Source organism: Panthera tigris, chromosome A2 (assembly GCF_018350195.1).
Source record: "Panthera tigris isolate Pti1 chromosome A2, P.tigris_Pti1_mat1.1, whole genome shotgun sequence".
NCBI classification, from domain to species: Eukaryota; Metazoa; Chordata; class Mammalia; order Carnivora; family Felidae; genus Panthera; species Panthera tigris.
This window is the reverse complement of record NC_056661.1, coordinates 90,014,089-90,033,420: the sequence shown is the minus strand read 5'-3', so window position 1 is coordinate 90,033,420 and position 19,332 is coordinate 90,014,089. Positions and strand designations below refer to the sequence as shown.

Below are 19,332 nucleotides of genomic sequence, written 5' to 3'. Positions count from 1 at the left end.
AATATTGAATTTAGCTAAGGAAATCAGAAATAAAATATGATACAAAATTATCCTTTGGAATTCAAGTTTAAGCAGGAGAAGATTTCATGAACTTAAAATAATGTTCTGGTTAGTCTGCACTTGGGGAAGCCTGGAAGTTGCAAGTATAGTTCAGGGGGATCTTATAATTCCTGTGCAAGACCTGCCTGGCAGAATCTCTCAACAAAAAAAGATAAACATGGAAAACCTTGCTATTCTGTGAGGGTTCTAGAAGTTTACTGTGAGAAATTTGAGGAATTACATTTCTCTTCTAAGTGTATTTCCTAAGCTAGAGTCATATGCTTGTAGGCACACACACAGACACACACACACACACACACACACACACACACACACACACACCCTTAAATATACTATAATTTGAGACCTCTTTCAGGTTACATTGACAACGTGGTTTAAAAATTGTAATTAATAAGCTAGTGAGTGCTTATGTAGACTTGAAGCATGTTTTGAGAGCTCTAGAGTTATGTGCCCTCCAGATAAATATTCACTAACCTTACAGGGATTACTGTAAATACACACATATTTGTAGTGTATATATATGTATATCCATACTGAGTTTATGCCTTTTTTGTTTATATTTTTCTACTATATTTTAGGATATTAATAGAAAAAGTACCAACGTGGTGGAATCATGGGGTGGAACCAAAGAAAAACAAGCTTATACCCACATCATCTTCAAGAATGCAACATTTACATTTACATGGGCATTCCAGAGAACTAATCAGGGCCAAGATGTAAGTTCCACGCACTTTTTTTTTTTTAACACAAAGATGATGCTCCCAATGGAAATTCATACAAAATGATCATTCAAATCTCTTGGAGGAAAAGATTTAGTTTTTTTATTGATGTAGAATCAATCATTTGGTTATGGAGTAGATTTGTACAAAAATGGTATATATATATATATATATATATATATATTTTGAGAGCAAGAATGTATGGAATTGAGTAACACAGTGTATCTTTGGATTGTTCTCCACTGAACAGATAGATTTGCTGAAAGCTTAAGAGAAACAAAATCTAATTTTGTAGTTATTTAAAAACATATTGTTAAAGCTTTCTGAGACTTTGAGAAGGCTGGTGACCGTCTTCCTCTTTTTCTGAATGATCTGACATTTGTCCGGGAGCCATCAACTGGTGTTAGTTTATTATTTCATTGTAGTTGTGTCTCCTTTTACAGCCTGGAGAGTGTATATTACACATGAGTGGGTTAACACACAGAATTATTTATTCTCTTTTACTTTCCCTGCTAGAGTAGACCTTAATTCTCCCGTACGTAAATTCCATTGTATGTTTCAATAGTAGCAGGACTGTTATTTTTGTGGATCTCCATAGACGTGACTATCCAAGGTGAAAACAAGGTAAACCACTTAAAGCTGTGGTAGCAAATGCAGAACATTTTCTCTTTTCTCTTCAGACTTTCATCAGGGAACCCATTCCCAGATGTTACTTGACTCTAATTGTTCTTGACCAGTGTTTGGATTACCATAATGTGGGGCATGAATGTGCTATGGAATGCTTCCTTGACTTTTTTCTTTACCCCAGACAAGAAACAAACATTAAGTTGTCTCGGTTAGCATTGCTCTCTACTGATAAAGTGGTGCCCATTGCCTGGTGGGAACTAGATCTTCTTTGATGCAGTGTCAGAAGAAGGAAAAGTATAGTCAGGGCCAGGTTTTGCTCTCTACTATGCATCTTTTTGGTGGAAATCAGTCATAGGCTAGGGAAAGGACTAGAGAGGGAGAGTCCCAAAGGGGTGGTGTGATGGCATCAGTATTACACAGTGTTTGGGTGAGGACCAGAGTCCTGGTCTTCCAAGACTACTCCCTTGTCCAAAGCTTTTCCACTTGCCACACTGCAAACATCCTATGATATCATTACTTTTAGGCTTATATCCGAATAAACAAGTATGGGAGATAAAGTTGTTCCACTGTTAAACCACACCAGTTCATCCAGATGTAAAGCCTATAAACGTGCCTGAGTTTGTACCAGTTATGACAGATCTTGTAGTGATTGTGGCTAAACTCCTGGAACTCCATTACTGTGGAAATTAGCTTCTAGTGTTAAGATCGAAGGTTGTTTTTTAAAAGAACTGAGAAGAAATCATATTAATCCATTGTCACTTATAAACTGTTCGGCTGGAACACTCTGCTTGGTTCTTTGGTGATATCAACACAAAACACTCTGGTTTTACAACTCAGCCCCAAGGCAGAAGTCATTACTTTCTGCTCTCTTTTTAGAATAGACGGTTCATCAATGACATGGTGAAGATTTATTCTATCACTGCCACTAATGCAGTTGATGGGGTGGCGTCCTCATGCCGTGCCTGTGCCCTCGGTTCTGAACAGTCGGGCTCATCGTGTGTCCCCTGCCCCCCAGGCCACTACATTGAGAAAGAAACCAACCAGTGCAAGGAGTGTCCACCTGACACCTACCTGTCCATACATCAAGTCTATGGCAAGGAGGCTTGTATTCCATGTGGGCCTGGGAGTAGAAGCACTCAGGTAAGTGAGTGTGCGTTTCAGTTGTTCCCGGGAAGACACACCTTCATAAAAAAACTCAGAAGTTCCCTTTAATATTTCTCCGGCAACTACAGAGTTGCTAGCTATATTTAGAAATGGCTTCTTCATTTGTGCGTGTGTGTTTTCTGCCCTTAACATTTCTTAAGCACTTAATATGTGCCATGAAGGTCCTAATTCCTGGGGGCATAAAATAGTAAGGAAAGCACTCAAATAAGAATGCCTTCCAAAAATATTAAAATTGATATTTTGTGTCTTCTGTTAATATAGAGCAAGTAAACTACCTCTGTAGGCGGGACATAGAAATATATGGAGAACAAGTATATCTTAGAACATTTTAAGGGCAAAGGTTGATGACATTTTTGGGTGAAAGAGAAAGTAGTTTTACTGCATGTTGACACTGGTGTAACAGGGACTTGTGGCTGTTTATTAAAATACCTTAATACAAGAAACTAGTTTTGGAGTAACTTCACTCTTACTTTTGAGAAATGCTGATTTTCCTGAACTCTACCTAGGAAAATCTAATTAGTGTTTGGAAATTCTCTATATTCCTATGGTAAAATATAACTAGGACAAAATTACTGAAAGAGTTTCAAACATAGAACTTTTTTGAAACACATTGTTCATAGCAGCTAATATTTTCTTTTGTGCTGTATATTTTTTAATTTCTTAATCTCTAATCAAAGGACCACTCAGTTTGCTATAGTGACTGCTTTTTCCACCATGAAAAAGAAAATCAGAGTTTGCACTATGACTTCAGCAACCTCAGCAGCGTGGGCTCGTTAATGAATGGACCCAGCTTTACTTCCAAAGGAACAAAATACTTCCATTTCTTCAATATTAGTTTATGTGGGCATGAGGTGAGTTCTGGCTGTCAAAGTGAGATGGAGCTGTATTTCGGCTTTGCCTGAGTTGATATTTTCTGTGTTGATGGCCCAATAAAATCTCTATGGGAACTAACAATCAAATGTCAGAAACTGAGCTGTGATTGCTTAAATTCTGTGTTGCCTCCTAGCAGGCCGGCTGGCAGCCTTCTCCAGCAGGGCCAACCTTGTCTGGTTCTGCATTCATCAAGGCACTTATCTAGCCAACTGAAGCCCAAAGCTTGGAGTTATGGTGTAGGTACTTGAAGCATCTTTCATTTTTTTGTAAAAATGGGTCAGGCTTGTCAATCCCACCTATTTTTCAGTCTGGCAGTTTTGGTTTGGGAACGTTTTACTGTTCTTTATGTCGTCCGTTTTAAAAGAAAAAGACTTCCAAGAGGAAGTTTATTCAACAATAAAAAAGGAGGTAAGCAGGAGACAAATGTCGCTTGATCAGGTAGTGTCTGCTAATAAATAATGGGATCTTATTTTTCTATGGGAAGAAGCAGAACCTCAATTAATGCTGGTAATGGGAAGAATTACAGGACTATATGCCCAGTATTTTTATAGATCTATGAGGTCGGGGTAGGAGAGTATGTATATGTATACACCATTAGCAGTGATGAAAATGTAATAAGGCATTTCCTCCATGTTTCTTTCCATATTAACTTTGGCATCTCCAGTGGTCTTCATTATGAGATGCTGTGCCACACTTTGTGCAAAGGAAACAAAAAGAGATCTGATGACCACAGATGTTTTCAGACAAAAAGATCTGTAAATTTATTTGGTATAGTTTGGTTTGTCCTGTCCTGATTTTACAGGGAGAGATCAAACACACTTTATTGCTTAGTTACTCAGTTCATTTGACAAATAAATAAATATTAAATACCTGTTATGTTGAATACTGAGTGGAGCAGTGAATGAGATTAGTTACACATTATATTATGCTTCTTTTTGTTCTTGTGCCTGTGTTACCACTGTCTTTCCTTCCATCTTTCCCCTCTTCTTTTCTGTCCTCTTTCTTTCCTTTTTGTCCTCATTCCTTTTATTGTAGTTTACCTCTTTCTTTCCTCAGTAGTTTCTCTCTCATCTTTTCCATTGTTTTCATCTTCTTGGCTTCAGCCATTTAATTTAAGCTTAGTAAAAGTATATTGTACCTGTAGTGTGAGAAGGCTTGGTAGAGGGAGAAAATTTTTTAAGTTTGGATTGTTAGCTGCATTAAGAAAGATAAATCTGTATTCTTTTCTTTATACTCATGTGTGCTTACTTTACATCTAAGATCAGTAAAATCATGTCCTTTTCCCCCTTATATATTCCTTCATAGAAATTGTAGAGAAAGCTATGGTGATTTGCAGAGGGACTATAGTATATTCAAATAGCCTTTTAACTTTATATATTCCAACTGATTAAATGATTAAAAAAGTAAATCTCTGTATTCTCTTCAACGTACTGTGTAGTTGAGTAGGTACATGTCATTGAGTAAAGACACATGTAGTGACCAACTATTAAGAACTTAGATGGGGGGTCCTATGATCTTGCTGCAATATGGCTTTTATGCTTTCTTCTTCAGGCTTCACATTTCCTTTCTGCCACAGTAGGCCGGTAAAGGAGAAGGAAGAGCAAGTCTTCTCCTTTGGAATTAAAATCTTCACTCAGAGTTATCTGGTCTCTTTGAATGCATTGCTATCCTATGAATCAACGTTTTCATAGATGATTTTAGTTCCTTAAATTAGATGGCTTTCATCAGCATAAATGATGCTTGTAGTTGGATGAGCAGTGTAGTATTGAGTGTATATATTCATTATAACTTAAATGACTCTCAACCCTGGTTAGACGTTGGAATTCCTCAAGAGCTTTTTTTTTTTTTTTAAAAAATGCTGGTGCCTGGGCCCCACTTCCTTTTATTGAAAGCAGAATCTCTGCAGTGAGGAGAGAGCCACTGCTCTACTAGAGTCATTAGCTCTCTTGAGATCCACTTTAGAGAATGACTCTTCAGTAAAACCTCTTGATGACTTTGTTTTCCTAGGGGAAGAAGATGGCTCTTTGTACCAACAATATAACAGACTTTACAGTAAAGGAAATGGTGGCAGGGTCAGATGATTACACGAATTTGGTAGGAGCATATGTATGCCAGTCAACTATTATTCCCTCTGAGAGTAAGGGTTTCCGAGCAGCCTTATCATCACAGTCCATCATTCTGGCAGATACATTTTTAGGTAAGCTTCATTTCGTTCCTATATGCATGCATGCAGTTATTCTAAAATTATAGTACTGATAACTTGTCATTGTGTTGGTATTTGCCATAGATGATGAAGGCTATAGGTAATTCTAATCCCTTTGTAACATGGTTAGAAAGCTCCTACAATTGAGATCTATTGATCCATCTAAGTGAGTACAAGTATCTTCTGAGTTTACATATTAACTCATATGTGATAAGATGTTTTTTGAGAGTCTGTGCCTTTCATCAAGTTCTCTAGGAATTTAAGAAGCAAAATAAGTTTGGAAACCAAAACTATAAACAAAATAATAGTAAAAAAAGTAATGTATAAATCTAAATCATAATATTTACCACCAGTTTTCATAATATTTTCTTGTATGAAAAGTAAGCCGGTGACACTTAGCAATGGTGAATGTGCCAAGTTTTATTCCCTACCTGTTTCTTCTGTCTTTGTGGACTGGAAGGTATAGGAAAGTTTGAAAAATGACCTCTCAGTTATTTTTAGGGATCCAGTTCATTAGAACCTCTGGTATGGTGATAAAACATTTAACTACATATCAATCTAACAAGCTTCATAGGTGATTCTAACATACAGCAGATTTGAGGACCATTGCTATAGACTCCAGAGGAATTGAGCTTTAATTTTCAGCACCAAGGTCAGTCACCAAGCTTGTGCTCAGCATCAGAACTCCTCGTCTGAAGGAGAGGTTGCTGTTATTGCTTGCATTTTGGTTCTGCTCTCATTTTGCCTACCAGGAATGAGAAAAATGCCTGACTTTTAGATTAAACAAGTTTTGGAGTTATTTTCTGGAAATTATTAGGGCACAAAATTTTTTGTTTTCTCAAGTATATCTATACTGAGTTGAAAGCTGTATTAGCAAAATAACCCAGCTTGTTCTACAAAACCTAACTTTTTATATTGTTAGGTTATTGAAATGTCAGAGCTGGAAGGGGCTTTAGAGATTATCTCAATTACTTCTTGAATTTTACAAATTAGGACATAACACCCAGGGAAGTGAAGTGACTTAAACAAAATAACAGAGCTAGGGAGTAGATTGTTTTATTTTTTTATTCTATAGAGCTTCATAAGGTTCTTAGTCTTACCATGAACGCATTAATTTAATACGATATTTCTGGTCAAATGACAGTATCAAAGTGAAGCTGTTTTCTATTCATATACACAGAAACTAAATAAACCTAATTTTCCTGTATTGCTTAATAGCTTTTTTTTATTGTTAACTAGGAGTGACAGTTGAAACTACATTGCAAAATATTAATATAAAAGAAGATATGTTTCCACTTCCACCTAGCCAAATACCAGATGTGCATTTCTTTTATAAGTAAGTGAAGATGCCGCTTACCTTGACAATTTTAATCAAAAGAATGTCTCTTCAGGGTGCCTAGAGTCATAGCTTATACTTAACAGATAATCAGTGATTAATTTGTAAATGGAAGACTGAGTATAAAGTAGGAAACATGAAATATTTTGCAAGTGTTATAGTTCAGATAGATGTCTTTTTTCTGTTATATATATTCTTTTAAATTAGGCAATAAAGAGACTCTACTTCATTGTCTAGACAGTATTTGTAATTCATACATCTTAATAACAGCAAAAGTAGGTATGGCTTCTCTTCCCTTTAAAAATTTTTTTTGATTGTGACTTTGATTATAATTATAGTAACTTTGCTAAACACCTTGATGATAGCTTATCACTTTAGCTGAGAAAATAGTCAACTCTTCATTGGCAGTGAAAGCAAATGAGCCCAGTTTGTATTAAAATTCTCAATTAGTGAACTTGGACACATTTTTCTTTTTCATTGTTTCATAGAGTATAGAAGTAGTTCTACACAGGATATTTATGTCTTGGTGATCTATGTCATGTCTGTTCTGTGGAATGACATTTGCCTTTCAATAGGTCTTCTACAACTACAACATCTTGTGTTAATGGCCGATCAACTGCTGTGAAAATGAGGTGCAATCCTACTAAACCAGGAGCAGGAGTGATTTCAGTCCCCAGGTATTCTTATTTCTATGTGATTATTTCACATTTGTATTTATTGTGAGGAATCAAAACTCCCCAGAATCTTACTATTTTAAAACATGGTCCCTATGAATGCAAAGCAGAAAGAGAACAGAAGAATATGTAGGTTTTTATTATAGGGATAGGCTGTGTGTCTCTTAAGAGGAACAAGTCCTCACAAATCTCAGTACATCCCAATCTCCTCAAAGACGTATTCGCCTCCTGTTTGCTTAATTGTCTTGAAAATTATTTCAACATATAATTACAGTGTTTGTATCCTTGTATTTATTCTTACTGTTTAGTCCCAATTTCCTTAAGAGCTGGATTATATATAACCTGGCTTATAGTTCTTGATCAACAGTGAACCACCTGGGTGATCGAGATTGAAGTAATTGAACCTCTGAATCATGGTTTCTTTCTCTGTGAGAGAATAGGGGCCAGGGTGGATAATTTGTATGATCCATTTCCAGCTCCTCCGTTTTCTGATTAATAGTGGCAGAATCACCAAGGTAGAATCTGATCTATAGAATATATAATACAGTTCATTTGACTTGCTGGAGTTGAGGCAGTAGCTCTCCACAGTCTAGATTTGACTTCTACAGTCCATATTGGGTAGAAACACTAGGAGAAAATGGGCAATTTCATGGACTCAGAACTGTCAACTTAAATAATGCTTTCATGGTGTGAGTGACACTTAAATGTCTGCTGATTTTTGTTTTTTGCAGTTATTCATTGTTCTGTATGTAGATTGTTTATTTCTAATATTTGTTGGATTAAGGTACCTTTATCATAGTTTGACTTGAACGTATTTCTCAAGTTAATATAAATATATATGTGTGTGTGTGTGTGTGTGTGTATACACACACACACACACATATACATATATAATTTTCTTTTAAATAAAATTTTATATTAAATTTTATTTAAAAGAAAATGACTGACTTAGTTTTGTTTTTGATAGTTTCGCAGTAACCATTGAGAGATTTTAAGCTATTGTGCTTATGCATATCAGGACATCAGTATTGGAAATCAGTGGTCTGAGCATTGCTTCGGCATCTTAAAAGTATTTCCAGGGGTATCAATATTGTGGGTTTACTTTGGGGCACAAAAGGACACTCGTATTCACCTCTTAACCAACTGTGTTTCTCTGGTTCTCATAGATCTAGGAATTAATTTTTCTTTTCACCTTTTCAAGGTGAGAGAAGTGTATGATCAGAGGAGAACATAATAAAAGTTACTAGACATCAGTGAAAGAGACAGAGGGAGCCTGATGCTCAAGGGCATCATTTGGTGGAGGATCCCTATGCCAGCATCCAAGCTGGAGTCAAGGCAGCAAACCACCCTTTGTTTATGAGAAAGTGTGTTTAGAGTTTCTTTAATTATTCCCTGGTATCCCCCCAAAGAGCTTTGAGTTAAGATGCTTGTTCTGTTAATGGTAGCACTTATAACATCCTTCCTTGGACTTAGCAATGAACCTCTCAGAGTCTAGCCTCTAGGAGTCTACCTGGATGGCTTCCAAAGCCTCTCCAGGTCTCTCATCCAAGCAGATAATATTACCAAAGATTAGATCTGTCCATGAGAAAATATATCCACTCTAACTCTCCCAAGGTGGGTTCTGATGCTTTAAGGTAAAAAAAAAAAAAAGTTTCCTGATGTTAAATTATGGCACTTAGAAACTGAGTTTTTCCTTGTGGGGAGGGGAAAAGTAGTTTTTCCTTTAACCTGTAGTAGTTTATTCTACTTCAGGAATATAACTGTCTTTGCCAGGGTTTCTCAAGATCACTTGTGGCAGAATACCTTGGGGTTTCTTTTAAAAATCAATTTCTGGATCTTTCCAAAAACATAAAGAATATCTTGAGTGTTGAGCATAGGAATATATATTTTTTAAACACAAAACAGTTCTGGGAGTCTGGCTGGCTCAAATGGAGGAGCGTGCGACTCTTGATCTAGGAGTTTTGAGTTAGAGCTCCCCACTGGGTGTACAGACTACTTAAAAACAAAATCCTAAAAGAAAACCTGCAAGACAATTCCTAAGCATATTAAAATTTAGGAGCTACTAATCTTAACCTACTGAGACAAATTCTCAAACTTTGTTCTGCATTTTAATTTTCTGAAAAGCTAATTTAAAATACCTTAGTCTAAAGGGTAATCATTCACCCATATTTGATAAGACTTTGTATATAATTGTCATGCACATCCAGGTTTGAGGACCATTGCTCTAGGGAACTGCTTGAACCTAACAATCTAAGTGTGTTTTAGTTCTTTCTTGAATCAGTTTCCCATTAGGGCACAAGGGGGAGCTCTGGGATCAGAACATGAGAAACAGCAGCTTGTCCTGAAATAATTAGAATTTTTTTTAGCTGTGGGGCTGAATAAAGATTTCCTACTAACAGTAAGGAATTGTTAACAGAGCCCAGTTTCTTACGTTACTTTTGAAGTGGATTTACTTTGCAGTTTTCTTTGGGGAGCTTTAAGATCTCCATAAGAGAGGAAGGTGCTAACCAGGCACTTGCCTCGAAAAATCTCATATGCTGTAACCAAAAAAATCTCAGAAAGCAGACTTTGGCAATTTGGAAGGGATGCCACCCCCGGGAATTCTCCTCTCTTGGCCAAGAATCTTGGCAAACCAGGAAAGGAGACTTTAGTAGTAGTGATGTTGGTTGGGGCTCTGTATCTTGGTGACCTGGGAAAATGGGAATGTCTTAACAGAGTCGTGGGGCAGGAGAAAAGGGGCAATGTGTATTCGCTACGTATCTCATCTGAAGTTTAGAGGGAACAGCAAATTATCAGGGCTGCCTACTAATCTGCAATTGGAAAACTACAACCTGTCTGTTTGGTCTGGCAAATGCAGTTGGTTTCTAATTCTACAAAGTGTCTGGAAGGTGTGAGACATTTTAGATAAAAATTTAACAGCATGATGTCTGTGGCAGATGCAATCTGAGAGCCAGGCTGGACTTTGGGATTATCTGGTGCAGTTTGTATCTTGGCCAGCAAACGAATTTGTAACAAAGTAGACTGCTGATATCCCTGAATAGATCCCCCTCCAGCCTCTGCCTAAGAAACTTTGCCAGCCTCCAGTCATGATTGGAGGTGGTTGGAAAACTTGGAAGTTCTTCTTTCATTAGGAAAACTTTGGACCCAGCATTGTGTTTGAAGAGTTCTTTCAAATATGTGAGAAATTTCTATTAATGGAAAGGTTTTGAAAACGCATCATTAGAAAATGGGCAAAAGGAATCATTTTTACTCTGATAATGGAGATGTCATAGCACCTTAGAGATCCCTCAGTCAGACCCATTCATTTCACACAGTAGGAAACACTGAGGACCCAGGCTGTATAACTGTGTTGGCACATTCAGGATGGAATGTTGTCCTGACTGTGTCTCGTTCTGTTCTTACCATCATGTTTTCATCTTGCTGTTTTTTCCCTCCAGTTCTTCACAGGTAGAGATTTGCAAAGAAGCACACTAGGCAGAGAGACAAATATCACATTTATCTGGGGGATAACTCATTTGATCTGCAAGTTATTGGTGCCTTGTTTAAAATGAGTCATCCTCCCTCCAACAAGGTCATCTTTAGTAATGGTATGAGTTAGAGGAAAACATCGTGCTCTCTCTTTCTCTTTCCCTCAACTTATAACTATATTTAACTGCTTGGGTGGTTCATAAATCAGTCTAAAACTATTTTGCCAAAACCTCCTTCAAAATCCAAGTTCATCTTCAGTTTTAAGTGTAGCCTCAGTCTCAGAGATGGAGTCAAGCTAGTGGGTGTCTCAGGGCCAAGTGGAGAGGGGCTGTTGCTCATTAAAAAAAAAGAAAGAAAGAAAGAAAGAAAGCAAGCAAGCAAGCAAGCAAGCATAGCCTCTGAGAATATTATATCTCACAAAAGGGATGCTTCAGAAATCTGTCCTGAAGGTGTTCAGAGGTTGAATGTACCAAGGCTTTATTCCACAGGCTCTGATTGAGAGTTCCTCTGTCAAAGTCTTTGGACCTATAGGACACTAATGTAGTATCTTCTTTGGTTTTGGGGGAGTTCTGTTGAAGCCAAGATGTCTATCCATTTTGAGTTGGTAGGAGCCAGAGGATAATGATTGGTTAACGGAGTTCCTTGTTTTCTTTTTCCTCTGAACTATTTATGGACAGATAATAGATATCTAAATCTGCACAAGTTAAATTTAAAAGGCAATAGAATTTAAAATTTTAAAGCCAAATATGTTCTTAGAACAATGAAAATGAGGAGGCATATAAAACACTATGAGCAACAAGTAAAAACCCATTATGATTAAGAAATGGAAAAATTCTAATACAGAATCGTTAAAATTATATGCTTCAGCACTAATGAGTAATCTTAAGACATGACATAAAAATGTCACGAAACAGTCATAAAGTTTAAGGATCCATTTTGAAATAAGGATGACAAAAGTTTGACAGATTTTGCAGAGCCTGGAGGTAAAAGGGACTGGGGAGTGTCAGCTAATGTAGTTTGTACAGATCTTGATCAGATTCTGGCTTTTGGTAATTAACCTCGGGGGGAATCTGTAAAAAGGGCGGTTTTTGCAGGAGACTGGTAGAATTTTATATCCCTGGATCTAAGAGGTATAGGTCAAAAAATCTTATGTTCAAACTCAGTCATAAGTGATTTATACTCTTCAGCCTCAGGGCAAACAAAATTGGAGCAAGAACCAAAGCCATTTTATGGACCCCACACAAGAAGGCTTTCTGCCCATTGGCATTCTTAGCAGAGAAAGGTTGAGCTTTCTCAGAAGCCAAAGCCGAAGGGAGTTACTGGCAGCTAGTCAGCATCTCCTATGCCAGACGATGCCCGTCTGTGAACTCCGAGATAGGGGAACCCCAAGAAACCCAGAAAAGCCTCACATGAAAGTGTCTGAGTAACATTAGTGCTCTGACACCAAATGAGAAAAGTTCTAGGCATATAAGACTATGGCCTTTCCCCCCGGTCTCCTGAGACCCACTGTACGAGGGATAGAAACATACTTACACCGTACATGAATTTATTTTAACTTTGGAGTTTGCATAAAGTTCAGGCAAAAACAAGTTTATACTGCTTTATCAACTGTCTAAACAATTAGCAATAGTTTGAGTATTGGGTTGTAATAGTTCATAAGAAATTAAGATTACTGTCCATGAATTAGTAGATGAACCAAGTAGACCCTGCTTTAGGTAAGATGATTCATTTAGAGGATGCTAATAACTCATAGCTCAGTCCACTTTACCCCCAGAAAATGTATCCAATTTAGAATCTAAGACATCACTTACTTAAAAAAAAAAGATTCACCTGAATTCTTACACATGGCCAGTGCTATCCGCAGTGGTAAGGCAGTTCCAGAGCAAAATAAGGAAACTGGAAAGTCTTCCTCGTTTAACAGTAAAACCAAATTAGGATGCACTGGTTATCCTTTGTGTTGATGGTGGTTTCTCTACCTAGAGTTCACAGCCCTGGGGTCATCTTGTGGAATTCTAGCCTTGCATACCCCAGGTCTCCAGGATTATGTACTGGCTCTTTAGACATCTTCTCTCTGGTTTCTATGGTGATCTTGTGGATCAAAAATTATAAAAGAAGCACAATTAGTGACACCTTTACAAGGCCAGGGAGTAGGGGGTAGAGATAGTGGTGGCACAGGTCATCAAAGGGAAAAAGGTTTCACATATTTGGCATTAAAGTGTTTGTCTATCTTACTACTTGCTTTTTTGTTCTTAGTAGAAGAAAAATATATATATATACTCTTGCATCTTTTTTTCCCCTATTTTCCTTTTATATATAAGCACTGTTGAAATTAGTACTGCTTCCTACATCCTTGTCATTTCACAGGGAAGGGCTGATTCAACTGTGGAACTTAACGTTTATAACAAAGAATCAAATTTGGATGTTCCACATTGTAAATGATTCGTTGGGTTCAAAGAATTGAAGAATTGATTCTAAACTAAACTGCTTTTAACCTAAGAGTATATTTTAAAAAGTGGAGTCTACCGGGGAAAGGCACTGAATCATTGCAGTATTTTGACACCTAATGGCAGCTTTATAAGTTATATCAATGTCTTGATTTCTTCCCCCAATTCTGTACTTCTCCTAGTTCTATAGAAAGTGATGTGAATTGTTAATAGTCTTTTATATTTTGCAGTACTTTAAACTTTCCCAAATTGTTCTCTCATTTTGTCCTTTATAACAACCCAGTGAAGGCAGTGGAACAGACATCTCATTTCTGATAAATTACAGATCTGAAACAGCATGGGGGAGGGGCCGAATCACTTGTGGAAAAACACAAAATCACTTGCAAGTCCAGCCACACCTGTAACCCAGGTTTTCTCTGCAGAGCTCTTTGCAACTTTGATTAATTTTCCCCTTTTCTTTTTTATTTGTTCAGTTTTTTTTCTCGAATTTTACCAAACTTATTATTTTATTTTCCCAAGATAAACAGCCCTCACCACCCTTGAAAATGTCTCTGTGTGGGAAAGATAAAACAAAATAATTTGGGAAGGAGAGAATTGAGCAGGAAAGTATTTTGGTACTTTTTGCTAAATGATCAAAAAAGTTAATTACCTTTAAAGTTTCAGCTCATTGTTATGCAAATAATAATTGTGTTCTTGAAAAACATTTCTAATAGGTTACCCAATTTTTTTCAGAAGTGCAATGTTGAGTTGGTTTTACTGATGGGAAGTAGGGATCATTTTTTTAGGTGGCATGATTTTCATCTCTTGTACTTACCATTTTTTTTTTTAAATCTCTTTTTGTTTCTTGGTCTGAATATACTTTACTCCCTTTTACAAACAAATCAAGGCAGGTAAGAGTTAAGCCATTTTTCCAAAGCGTCCCCCTTCATCACTGTTCTTAGCTCTCATAGTACCAGGCCTCTCTTTCTGAAGCACGTTACACAGAATCATGCTTTTATTTACATCTCACCACGTTGACTTGGTCTACAGCATGCAAGCATTTGGAAGGATAGGCCTCTAAAAACGTAGTCCATTTTTAGGTATTGTAGACTTCTGTGTCAGGGTTCATATTGTAGAGTATCCTGAGAATATATACTGAGGGTATGGAATTTTACTTCGCTGGTAGACCGAAAATTACAGTTTTGGATTGCCTATCATCAGAAAGGCATCTGAAGTTAAAACTTAAGAAGGGGTGTTTTGGGGTTCTCCCTATGATTGTGTGTCTATCTTTTGCCCTAGGTGTTTCAGGACACCTGTACTCAGCAGCAACAAAGGTCTAAAGGAGGTTTTCAGGGCACTGCCCTGAATTTGCACACTTAATTTAAGGGAAGTATAGTAGACAAATGAAGGGAATAGTGTTCTCCCCATTTTAATTAATTCATGAACAAAACAGCCATTCCCACCAGAACCTTTCCACATAACTTCCTGCTTCAGTCAATAAGGATTCTCCACACAGTAAAAGCAGTTTAATTTTATCCATGCTGTGTTTATCTGTCCCTAAAAGGAAGGAGGCAAACTGATATAATAGGCCCACCCACCAGCAAGCAGTTTCAAAAAGTCTCCATTCCAGCCCTGCCTGGTGGTTGGTTCAGTGCGATCCTGCACCTGTGTCTAAGGCCCCTGCATCATCACCGGGTGGTGACAGTAACTGCCTCTTGAAAGAAGTCATCGTCTGGCTGAGGCAAACCAGGAGTGCACAGTCATTTCCATCCTTCAGCTGTGTGTCGATCTGGTAGTTGTTTTGTTTGTCTTTTCACTTCAGGTTGTTTTGTTTTCATGTCCCACCCCCCCCCCTCCCGCCCCCGCCCACCCCACCCCACCGCACTGTCGAGACCATGGTCTAGTTCATCATTCTTTTCCCTGAAACCTTTGCCTAAACACATTACTTCAAACAGAAATGGCACCTCCATCCACCACCTAGTTCTTGCCTGTATGCCTTGTGCCCACGCACTGTCCTGCTCTTGAAGCCATTGTGGTCATGACCAGCTTGGAATTCCCTTCCAATCCGTCTACCATTTCATCCCTCTGGCAGGCATTCCTTTACTTTCTTCCTTTCTCTTCTGGCTAACTCCTATTGGATATTCTAGACTTGTCTTAGGCATGCCTTCCACCAAGAAGTTCTCCCAGAACTTTTGTGTCATTATATCTGTCTCCTTTAAATTAAAAAAAGTAGCTTTAGAGAGATAAAATTCCCGTGCCATACAGTATGCCCATTTAAAACAGGCAAGCCAGTGGTTATTAGTATATTCATAGATATATGTAGCCATCACTATAGTCATTTTTAGAGCTTTTTCATCACCTTAAAAAGACCTATACCCTTTGGCTGTTGCTTCTTTTTACCTTAGCTCCCTTCCATACTCCAAGCTTACCACTAACTTACTATTGCTGTGGATTTTCTTATTTTGGACTTCTATAAAAATAGCATCATTTAATATATAGAATTTTTTTAAAGCTTATTTATTTTGAGACAGAGCAAGCAGGAGAGGGACAGAGAGAGGAAAAGATAGACTCTCAAGCAGGCTCTGCATGGTCAGCACAGAACCTGATGTGGGGCTCAAGGAAGGGCTTGAACTAATGAACAGTGAGATCATGACCTGAGCCGCAATTAAGAGTTGGACGCTTAACCTACTGAGCCACTCAAGTGCCCCAAATACATATAACTTTTGATAGGCTTCTTTTACTTAGTGTATTTTTGAGGTTCATCCAAGTTGGGGCATGTATTACTTCTGCATTCCTTTTTATGGCCTAGTAATTTCCCATAGAATGGTAATATCACATTTGTTTATCTCTTCATCTGCTGAGGGACATTTGAGTTGTTTCCACCTTTGGGCTGTTAAGAATAATGCAGTTATGAACATTCATGTACAGGTTTTTGTGTGGATAAACGTTTTTATTTCTCTTGGATTTTTATCTAGAAGCGTAATTACTGGATCATGTGGTAACTGTTTGTAATGGTCTGAAGAACTGCCACCTTATTACAAAGCACTTGTCTCTCTTTACAGTCCCATTAGCAGTGTATATAAGTTCTAATTTCTTAACATTTTTGCAACTCGTTATTGCCTGTCTTTTTGATTGTAGCTATCCTAATAGGTGTGGAGTTGTGGTTTTGCACCCACACATTGCTTTCCGGTATGCAGTAGGCACTCCAATGTTTATTGGACTTGGCTGAATATAAGAGCTGTCATTTCATTTTTTATTTCAGCAAGTGCCCAGCAGGCACCTGTGATGGGTGTACATTCTATTTTCTGTGGGAGAGTGCTGAAGCTTGCCCTCTGTGCACAGAACATGACTTCCATGAGATTGAGGGAGCCTGTAAGAGAGGATTTCAGGTAAGTGTCATATCTACCTACACAGAGCTATGTGATTGAAGAAAAATAGACAAGTCTGGCATCACTCAGATCCTAGAAACTCAGGTTCAAAACCATGGCTAAAGCTTATAGTTAACTTAATGTTGCATTAATATGCATTTAAAATCAAACTTAGTATGTAAACTCCCATATGCGGGGGTAGCTGAAGGTACGCACTGGCATTGGGAAAAATAAATCATGCAAAGGAGTTGTAGGCTATGGTGTTTATCTGGTTTATAAAAATATCATTAAACGAAGATGTGATTTATATAATGCAGTTATAGGTATAATTAAGACATGGGTGATATAAGTGATTCACTACAAGAAGCATATCTAAAGAGTAAATAAAGCATGTACACACATAATAAAATCAAGATCCTACTCTGTATTTTCTGCACAATCATATCTTTGCTAATGTGTTTTTTAAAATAAAGTTGGGATTCTCCACTCTATATTTTTTATTTCCTTTTTCCATTTAATATATTTCTCTTGTCATTAAATTTTTTGAAAACATGATTTTTAGTGATTGACAAATATTCTATTATAGAGACAATTTGGGATTTAATAAAACCCCCGATGGACATTTGAGAAAAATTGAAAACAGTATTTTTGTAAATAACTCTGTAAGGAACACGCTAGTTGGAAATTTGATTCTTTCCTTAGAATTTATCATAAAGAAGAGATTAATTGGATCTAAGGCAATGGACATTTTTAAGGTTCTTGATACATATTACTAACGTGATCTGGTCGTATCATTTTGCGCTTCTGCTAGTAGTGTTTGAGCATGCTTATTTCACTGCACTAGCTTTGAGTAGTGCCATAGGAAAAACACAAGCTTTTCTTCCTTCAAGATGACTTACCCCTTCAACCTGTCTGAAGTCTATTGAACTAACAATAAAAATGCACAAATGATATTAAATCACTACTAGGGGTGGTAACCTTATTGGGGAATTGGCATCAGAGAATCAGATTCTGATAGGATTTCTGAAAATCTGGAACGCAGATGGGCTAGGACTGTTGCTCAGGTCACCTGGAGTGGGGAGCATGCTGGAGTGCTCACTGCATAAGGGGATCAAGGAGCGAGCGCTGTGTGGTCCAGGAGCATGTAGAGGAGCGTGTCACTGGCTGGTCGGGGGGCAGGAGTGCAGGAAGAAATCAGAATGCTCTACCTAATCTCCTGCATTCAGAGTATTAGGAGCACTAGTGTTCCCCTCTAGGGATTTTTCTAACTTTAATTTAGGAAGTGAACCTGTAGTAAGAAATACATTGTACAGCAAATGTAGTACACAAACACCAACTCAGACACTTAGCAATATGCCTAAAAATGAAATTAAATTTCATGGGACAGTACCTATTTTCATATTTTATGATAAAGTCTAAGCGTAAAGTTAATATAAAATGTGTTTTCATCAAATAATTTAATACAGAACAGGAAAAGTTCCCAAATGGGCAACACTAAAACAAAAATTAGGAATGTTTTATTTAATTCATCAAGTGTGCTTGCCTCTGGATAGCTCATTCCAGTTTGGAGCACACAGAGACCATGCTGCTCATGCATCTAGTACACTGTTCAGCCAGTTTCTTTTTAACATTTTAAGTGGGTCAAGGATGAAAATTCTTAGCTTACAAAAAAAAAAAATGGTTTCTTTGTAGTCCTCATAATAATGATAATAGACTTTTTATGTCTCACAGTGGAAATTCTTTTTTACCATTTGTCAAAAATTGATACACTTATTTAAAAAAATTTTTTTAACATTTTTATTTATTTTTGTGTCAGAGAGACACAGAGCATGAGCAGGGAAGGGGCAGAGAGAGAGGGAGACACAGAATCTGAAGCAGGCTCCAGGCTCTGAGCTGTCAGCACAGAGCCCGACGCGGGGCTCGAACTCACAGACTGTGAGATCATGACCTGAGCCAAAGTCGGACACTCAACTGACTGAGCCACCAGGCGCCCCGATACACTTATTTTTTAAAGAAAAAATAAAAAACAAATGCATTCCCTTCTTTGGCCACCAAGTTCAACTCCAGGGCTTTGAAAAGTCGGATGACCTCTTTTCTAAATATTCTTTAATATTCAACATTTCTCTTCCAGAAAGTAATGATTAAAAGTTTAAGACCATGAGATTACAACAGTTTCTCTAATTTCATTCAAACTTTCCTTATTAAAAAAAAAAAAACACTTCTGTTCAGCATGCTATAAGAATGTTACGAACACATAGTTGCAAGGTGATTGTTTTTAGATATTTGTTTTTGTCCTAAAAATAAACTTTTGGAACACTTTCATGTGTTAATCATATTGAAATATATAATTTCCCTCTCCAAATTTCAAATGTAACTTGAGAAACTGCAAAATTGGTTAAATACACCTTTCTGTTAGA

General features: G+C 37.4%; 1 protein-coding gene across 2 annotated transcripts in view; it reads left to right on the top strand.

Annotated features, from left to right (window-relative positions):
• Nucleotides 1-19,332, top strand: part of ELAPOR2 (endosome-lysosome associated apoptosis and autophagy regulator family member 2) — a 175,520-nt gene that overhangs the window by 137,643 nt on the left and 18,545 nt on the right. For both annotated transcript variants that reach the window (XM_042965415.1, XM_007076772.3), the window contains exons 13-19: nucleotides 639-776; nucleotides 2,283-2,546; nucleotides 3,248-3,421; nucleotides 5,451-5,640; nucleotides 6,886-6,982; nucleotides 7,558-7,659; nucleotides 16,810-16,936. In XM_042965415.1, the coding sequence (XP_042821349.1) occupies nucleotides 639-776; nucleotides 2,283-2,546; nucleotides 3,248-3,421; nucleotides 5,451-5,640; nucleotides 6,886-6,982; nucleotides 7,558-7,659; nucleotides 16,810-16,936 (1,092 nt within the window). The remainder of the gene's footprint in view (nucleotides 1-638; nucleotides 777-2,282; nucleotides 2,547-3,247; nucleotides 3,422-5,450; nucleotides 5,641-6,885; nucleotides 6,983-7,557; nucleotides 7,660-16,809; nucleotides 16,937-19,332) is intronic.